The following is a 9,236-nucleotide window of genomic DNA, read 5'->3' as shown; positions in this document are numbered from 1 at the left end:
TACTCCAATTAGATAGGTATACCTATATATAATTAGTATTTAGGTAGGTACTAATGTCAATATTAATAGGTAATGTAAGTATTTTTTTAAATTATTTATTTGTGATTTCGTACCTAATTAAATTATGATTACTGATTGTACTTAATAGCCGATAGCGTATTAGATAAAGATTTACTTTAAAGGTGTTTTATACATTACCATTATGTAAAAACTATGGTTTATTAATTTTTATATTGCAGATCTATCTAATATTATACACTGGAAAATTATCGAGCGTTCCTTTCTACATTTGAAATATAGCGCTTTTGTCAGACCCCAATAAGTACAGGTTTCTGAAAGCTCTTTTATCCATTTTTCAGTATTCAATTTTTGATTTTTATTCTCTATGTTCTATTCCATTTTGCGAATGGCAATAAATTAAAAGTATTCCGTGCAGCGAATATCACCAGTTAATAAAGTAATAAATATTGGTTTATATTTATTATTTTTAGAGTCAAAATATTAAAATTACATTTTAACACAATCTTTAAAGTGATCCGTTTCCAAAAAAAAGAATTTTTTTTTCAACCATGTCCGATCCTAATAGGATCATATGGGCCTCCACAGAGTAGAGGTTTATATTCACAGATTTTTTTACGAGAAATGGATGTCAGCCACTTGCTCAACCTATTAGATTTTTATTCGAATTCAATTTTATTGTTGTTCTGGAATAATACTTTTGTAAACTGGCAAACCAGTGTTTCGTCATTAGTCGTCAGTCGTCAGATTCTTGTGAAATGAAATATTAACATTAACAAGAATTCAGCAGTTGTAGTGCGACGGCATATTTCTCTCTGGACTTCTAGAAATTTAATCGTGTCCGACTGAGGAGTTCACTTCTGTAGATTCAAAATGAAGTTTACCGGAACATTGTTTACCATTATCGTGGTGTGTAACTGTTTCAATTCCATCAACAGCGCCAGTTTACAAGGTAATGCGAACATATTCACCATTGTTTCAATTGCGTTGTTTTTCTAACGGAATTTTCCTCATAGAGTGGATTTCTTTGTTTTACAGGGTCGCCCGCGATCGCCGAACAAGAGCCACGCGGCAAGGATGGAAACAGCACCGAAACCGTTCACCCTGTCACCGACGCGACTCCCGTGACCCCCGACGATAAACATGTCGCCGATATTCAACCGATACCTTCCACCGACTCCACTCCCGTGACTCCCACCGATAAACCCACTTCATCTACCCCTGACTCGAATACAACTACAACACCTGGCACAGACACTACAACAACGGCTAAACCGACAAGTACTGTGGCACCTAACACTACGACAACAACCGTGGCTCCTACCACTACCCCCAACAGTACAACAACAACCGATAAACCGACAACAACCGTGGCTCCTACCACTACCCCTAACGCGACTACCACCGAAAAACCAACAACTATGCCTCCTGCCCCTAACAATATCACGACTGAAAAGCCTCCCTCTACCACCCCAACTCCATACATTCCATCAACACCGGCGCCTCATAGAAACAGGTATGTGTATTGTCCATTATACTATTTGCTCTATTGTTCATTGTAGTGACATTATCCAAAGAGTTTGGACCAATAAGAAGAAACCTATTGATGTTTTCATTATAGAACACTTGCTATTCCTGAATGTTTTTATTTTAATTCCTTTATTGTCTGCTTATAGTCCGGTATAGTTCACTGGAACTGCACTCATACCAGTCATAAATGCTCTTTAGTCACAAATCCTCTGCTTCATTTACTATTGATCTGTCCTTGGGTAATGGTTTGCAGAATGCTTTACTTTTGTCCTCTCATAATGTGGTTGAGGTACTGTAGTTTAATGGTTTCGATACTACATATTATGCAGAACTTCTCATTTCTTTCCCATTCAAATCATTCTAGAGATCTTTTGAGGGTCACTCAGGCTAAGGCCACATAGGTAGGTGCCTTGCTAGGTGACATATCCTAGCTCATAGACTATCCTAGCTAATGGACACACTACTATCGCAATGGCCACACTTCATGCTCTACTACGTGATAATTAGTCACCTAGAGTCCCGGCGTACAAACGTGTTGGTTAATTTTATTGTGTCATCTAGTGATTTTGCAAGATGGCAAACACCGTATATTTTGAGGTTATGAATAATGACGCATGGACCGTAGTGTCCTCATAGACGAAAAAATATTGTGAGGCAGAGAGATGCTTAATGTTATGTTGGCCCAAAAAATGGACACGATTAACACATTTGAAGATGATAATTTAAAAAACGATTTTTTTTCCGGTTAGGCACATGTTCAAACACGCACGTTAACATGATCTTACTCCCTACTTCATTATCTTTTGTCAATTTATGGCTACAGCCGTATGTTGTAGCTTAGCCACTGGGAAATGCCAATAGAAATGGCGTATTTCAAAAAAATACTACCTTATTCTTTGGTCAATAATTATTATAAAGCAAACATTATTCGTAGGATCTTTATCACATTTGAATTGTCAAAGACATAGCTTATAATCAGTATCTTCAGAATTATCTTTAAATGTATTAATTGTGTCCATTTTTTAAATAATAAAATGCCTAATTCTTGTCAAATTTGGGATCACAGAGGTTATAAAATATAATTTTTTATCGTAAATATTTCACTAATAATGATTACATTAATTTTACTAATGGTTTTATGCGCTTAAAAGTTAATGAATCTAAAAAATCTTAACACCACTGCACATGGATGTACTGAAATATGACTATATTCTAAAACATTAAATCGAGAGGTTTAAAAGAATACTATGTTATGTAATAGAAATACTTTATTCAGTCATTGAATGTTTAAAATAATAATATAAAGGATAATAAGGCTTCAAAATTATATAAATAGATTATCTACAATGTTTAAGGAATGTTCAATCTAATGCTTTGAAAATACCATAAAATCTCCATTTTGACCCACGTTGGGCATGTGGGCCGTTAAATTCTAAATGTACATGCTGCCTAGACCAAAATCATAGTTCCAACACTATATTATTATATGGTTGGCTTCAGTGCATTTATCGCTGATAAGTCAAACATTTTTACTAAAACGAGTTGAATCATGAACCCCTTTCGCGTAGCACAGTTTGGGAAACACCACTGCAAGTAATATGGCAGACATTGAATACGTTTGTGTGATTGGTTTTAGGTTTGACGGTCCCAGCTTCATCGGCGGCATCGTGTTATCCCTGGGACTGGTGGCCATCGGTTTCGTCGGCTGGAAATATTACAAGGCGAGAACCGAGAGAAACTACCGAACCCTATGAACTCTTCTTAGCTCGCTCACTTTTTAAAAGTCTGTTTTTCTGGCAACACTTTACGCAAGCGGCGACACTCGACAAACTTACCCGCATCAACTGGAAACCAGCAAACTTTTACAGTCGCCGACATTGTTCATTCACCCAGCCATGTAATGTAATGCGTCTCAGCTATTTGAAGAGCCATCTCTGCGGATGTGCAACCATTATTGTGTAGATAGATAATATGATTACATTGTAAGTATACTAATTGTGTATTTCTGAATATTAAATATGTATTGTTATTACAGCCTGTCACTCGATATCGATTTTAATAATGCTGAATTTATATCACATTAGTGCGAACTAGATAAAAACACATACCAAAAAAAGTGCTGTTGAAATGTTTTGATTATCAATAATAAATAGTTACTAAAATAACTTGCACACTTAACAACAGTATAAGTCTAAGTGTGTGGAATCATTTTAATTCTTCTTTTTTTTAGTAAACAGTATTGTATATATGTATAAAATATAACACGTGTATAGTTATTACTGGATATACATTTCTAATTTTGCTTTAACGATTCTCATTTATTTTGATTATCAACTGTTTCATTTCAATGTTTGCAGTCTGTTTATTTTTTAATTATTGACATTTAGAAAGATAGTTCTGTGCGTGGTGACAATTCTACCACGCTCATGATATGATCTGTGTATCAGGGTATTTACGAATACTTTCATTACCATTCTTTATTGACAGTATTTGATCTTGTATAGAGCATGCGTAGTATTATTACTATGTAAATTTAAAAATGAATGACTGATACATTTACAATTAATATAAAATAATCTCAAAATTCTTCTATTAATTCTTTTTTTTAAATAACTCTTGTTTTCCTAGTAATATAATGTTTAGTCTTATTTGAAACCTAATATGCTGTGAAGTCGGCTGATTTTGTTGAAATTTACCATTATTGAATAAATATTTTGGTTAAATATAGTTTATCTTGTTTTAAACATTCGCTTACGGTCGACAGTAAGCCTAGTTTTAAGTAAATATTCTTTATCAGTTTTTTTTTTATTGAACCATGTCTGAATAAATAATATATAAATATGTAACCCTCCATTCGCTGATACAACATTCAGAGAGAATTTGCTACTCTTTATAAATAAAATGTGGTAGTCAAAAATTAAAAGAATGACAAGATCTGAAAAACTCAAATTAAGAAATTCTCTCAATATTCAGTGTTCTTCGTATAGTTATTATTATTTACCTAATTGTATTATTTCAATCGAATTGTGAAAAAATTAATATTAAAAACTACTCCTTTTGTGAATTCCTGATATTGAACGACCACAAGGTGACTAAAATGTATTTTAACTATTTCACATGAAATTTTGCACAGCATTTATTTCACTGTCCCATAAGCATTATCCTTATTATGTGAATATCCCAACAGTATAAACAAATATAGCTTTTGATATTCTACATATCTATATCTATTCTCAAGAAGTAATAAGTTTTCACAACTGCTTAGCCTTTAGACCACTAATTTGATATTCATATTATAAATAAGTCACCTTGTATAATTAAAATTTGTGTTAATGCCGTTATTTGAATCTCATTGGCAAGATAACTGATATATTTTTGCCATCAAACTCTAAATTACTTTTTTTACTTCATTTATACGTACTCATTAATGTTGAATTGTCCATTTAATATTTTTATTTGTATTGCTGACAAAAAAATTCCGGCACTCAATATGAAGTTTAGGGGAAAGTATTTTGGTATAATTATTTGACACAACCAAGTGCTCTTATTCCGACATTTCTATTTTTTATTCCCATATTCTAGATTTAAGTGTACTGCTGTGGTTTTTTGGGAAATTCTCGGAAGAGTGAATCGCCATTTATTGCACGTCTTAACGAATTATTCAAATGCAAGGTTTAGATGTTAAGTTTACACTTCACTTAAAAGCCATAGATAATATTGTGATGTTTTCAATTTCAAAGATCTTTGTCACTCTGTAAAGCATTTTCAATGTGGATGAGATGATTAAATAAAAGAAAGTAATTCTGTGAATACAATTCATTTTTATTAATCACCTCACATATGTACACAATTATATCCCTATGCAAATGAAAAAAGTTGGTAAGTCTACACTGAAATCGCTACTCAGCCAAAAATTTGTGTTTTTGACAAACTTCCGTTTCTGTCTGAAATTTACTAATTCAGAGGCAGTTGATTTGATGATCACGATTAATTTGGATTGACAGTTCTTCAACACCCTGTTAATTTGGCATATTGAACTTGTCTTCTTATCCTTTCGCACAAAAGTGTATAACCACAACAAAATTATCCTAAACAGCCTTATCTTCAGTTCAGCAGATTTCAAACTTTTTTGTTTGACATCGCCAATATTTCATTTATTGTTCACCAAACGCAAGTTAAGTCATACAAATATTTTAAAACGCCATTGTGTAGCAAAAAATAATTTAGATAAGAGATTTTAAAAATGAGACCTAATTTAGACAGGGTAAAAGATTTTGCAACATTAAAAATTAATGTGTCATTTATGGGCAATCCCCATCACCCCAAGAAAACTGTCACTGGAGCAGAAATTTATCAATGCTTTGAATTAAGATCACCTGTGGATTATTACACTTTCAATGACACGCAGCGCCACCGGCATCCTTAATTAATTTATTTTATTATTGAGAGGCGCATTAAAAACATCTTTCCTAGTCAATAATAATTTAGTATTATTGCCAATATCGACGAAAAAAATGATCAGAACATTGAATCAAGGATATGTTTGTTCAAAGAAATGATAATAAAAAACTGCAATTGAAAAGTCGTAACGTGTCATAGCCACATTATTAATACACTTAAATAACAGTTATAATGTGGTTTGCATAATTACTCACTTATTTGCAAATAACTTAGCTGCCACACTATCATGTGATGACAATTATTATTCACCTTGAATGCATAAGTATTTGCTGACCAATACACCAGTCGCATAAGATTATCTGAACTCCACTCACTATCACAAATAATACTCTTATTCCTTATATCTAAAAACAATAAAATTGTTATCATAAAATGTTTACTTTATTGCAAAATATAATTTGATGACTTCTTATGTTTTATAACTTTTAATTTTTTACAATTCAACAAAACAAATAATACACTAATCATGAAAAATTCGGCCAGTGAACTGTGTTATTACGACAGTAAGAATTATCTTTTAATATAACACATACACGAGCATAGTGTTTAAACCAATGTGTGTTACCAACGCTCACATATGCTTGTGAAACATGGACTTTTAATGTAAGAGGAATCCAAAAATTACGAGTAGCGCAATGTGGCATGGAAAGATGCATGTTGGGCATAATGCATATAGATCACAAAAGAAACCAATGGATAAGGAAGCAGACAAGAGTACGGGATGTGATAAAGGTCGGTAAGCAGATGAAATGGTAATGGGCTGAACATGTCGCTTGGCGAGTGGACAAATGCCGTCAAACAGTGGTACCCAAGGGGCACTGGATGCCCTAAAACCTGCTGAATATACAACCTCAAAGTTAGGTGGATGTACGTGGCAGCAGTGGCGGCCGGTGATCATAAAATTAGGGAGTGCATGCAAAGACATGCATTTTCGTTTTTGTGGTATTGAAAAAAATCAGCAATAGCCTTCAGAGTGGAGGTAGGCTTATGCTTAAATATATAATACATCTTGGGAGGTTGAGAAACGAAACGACGCTCACATTCACCGACAGCATTTATTTATTGTCAAAGTTATAAAGTCCAAGCTTCTGGATATGATAGGTATGATGCAAAAGGCATACAAACTCTTTTTGATTTTTATTGTAATACATTTCATATGTGCCAACGTAGTTTCCACGTTTGACACTCCTAACTTCCATAAATTATAACTGATGCAAGTATTTTAGACAATATGTCATTGGTACAAAGCCGTAAACTCCACATTTGTGTAGCTCCAATAGGTAGTACGCGGGTTATGGTCGGTTGAAGTTCACATACTGACGCAATTCGGGCATATCTTATACTCCCCTTTCGGTTATTTGCATCCCACATTCTCCGCATATACCTACGCACTGTATCATTTTGATAAATACTATGGATCGGTGATTTTTCAACGGGATATAGTTACTATCTGTTAAAAAATTGCTAATACTTTGTACACCTCAACTCCAGAATTGCACTCCAAATGGGACTGATTTGAAAGACGTATTCAAAATGAAAAATACTTCGGTAGGTAACACGAATATTGTATTTGATAGAATAATTTATATTTCTTTTCTTCAATAATTGACATTGGAAAATTGCTTTGTTCATCTTCTTAAAAAATATTTTATCCTCTTTTACGTTCAAAATAACGCTCATACTCCACATACACTATTGAAATACCTAATATTGTAGAAATTGTTACAATGTAACGCTTTTGTTAAATAACTACTTCTCTTAGAGTAGTATAAGTAGGTACGTAAAAAATTGTAGTATGTATATTATATTATGTAAAGGTTATTAATAGGTTATCAATTACTTACTTACAAGTTTACTTTGCTCTAGGCATAATAAAATTATTTAATTTTTAAAGGTAAAATAATTATAAAATTGGTATTTGTATGTTGAGATTGCTACACCTAACTTAATGAACACAATATCACTCTAATCGATATTTTGATCGATTCAATATTATATGGCAAACAACGTAGCATTTACCTCATAACGTACAAAATAATAATATAATAATTTGAAATATTACGCGGGAATCTTGTACCGACTTCAAAAGCGTTTGTGAGTTGTTATTATTCGCGCCAGTCAAACACAGCATTGTCGTGAAATGTCGTCTGCGCTCGTAAGCTCAGATTGGGAGGCACAGTGTCCCAAGTGAGGTAAATATTGCACGTTCGGAAATAAAAAAAGATCACAACTGAGCCCACATTATCGGCAGCGTGAAAAAAAAATCATCGCCAGGCGGTTCGATTTCTCTCCTGCACAATTAATACTACGAAGGACGTACCTACGCATACATGCAGGCCGCCAGAAATTACGCGCATTTTATGCGTGCAGACGGGCGACAAATTAAAGATATTTTACAATAATTAATTCATACAATATGTAGGTATTTGAATACGTACTTATTATTACATAGTTACGTAATAATTTGGGAGATCAGTGCACCTTTGCTCCTATACAAGAGCCGTCCCTGCGTGGCAGTGTAATTCTAGGAACTGAGAAGAGAGGAGGTAGCTAAGGGAGTCCTTCATCCAGCAGTGGATCGACCCTGGCTGATGATGATAAACACTATTATAATTTATTTTTTAGTTAACAAATGTTATTTAGGTTTTCCTCGATTGAGTTATACACAGCAATCAATTTCTCCTGTGTAGCAGGACCTCTTACCGTATATCAGATTTTTATATCTAGGCTCGAATCAAATTCATTCAGATCTTACGAGCCTCCGCCTATTACGACTGTCAGCCGCTGTGACGCGATGCAACGGTTGATGGGTGAGCATAACCACACACAGTCCGTGTGTACTGTCTGGGTATGAAGACAAAAGAAGGGGGTATCGCTGCGGCAGTAATAAGGTGAGGTGGGGTCGCACGTGGATATCACTATACATCAAAAACGTCTGGCAATTAGTCCACCAATCCGATGCAACGACTGACCGTCATAATGGAATGGAGGCTCTAACAATGATCATGATAACGAACAAGAAACCAAGATTGACAGCGTGAATTAAACATAAATAGAGTAAAGTACCTGAAAATGCCTATACATAACTAAATAAAGTTTATTTTCCAATACAATCTCTATTAAACACATTTAATAGCAAAAGTAAGACAAGTGACAATCACAGATATAGGTCACAACGACTAATATTACGTTAGAGTATGCTAAGTGACAGTCCAGTCGTAGGTAAA

General features: G+C 33.9%; 1 protein-coding gene across 1 annotated transcript; it reads left to right on the top strand.

Moving 5' to 3' along the window:
- Positions 1-756: 756 nt before the first annotated feature.
- LOC147075705 (uncharacterized) lies at positions 757-5,363 on the top strand. Its single transcript, XM_085942016.1, has 3 exons — positions 757-970; positions 1,057-1,534; positions 3,185-5,363. Exons 1-3 carry the CDS (start codon positions 892-894, stop codon positions 3,300-3,302), a joined length of 675 nt encoding a protein of 224 aa, XP_085798142.1. The 5' UTR covers positions 757-891; the 3' UTR covers positions 3,303-5,363.
- Positions 5,364-9,236: the final 3,873 nt, after the last annotated feature.

Source organism: Rhyacophila brunnea, unplaced genomic scaffold (genome assembly GCF_057557595.1).
Source record: "Rhyacophila brunnea isolate RB1 unplaced genomic scaffold, BYU_Rbru_1.0 scaffold_14, whole genome shotgun sequence".
Taxonomy (NCBI): domain Eukaryota; kingdom Metazoa; phylum Arthropoda; class Insecta; order Trichoptera; family Rhyacophilidae; genus Rhyacophila; species Rhyacophila brunnea.
Note: the sequence above shows the minus strand (reverse complement) of the source record. Positions and strands in the feature narration are given on the sequence as shown.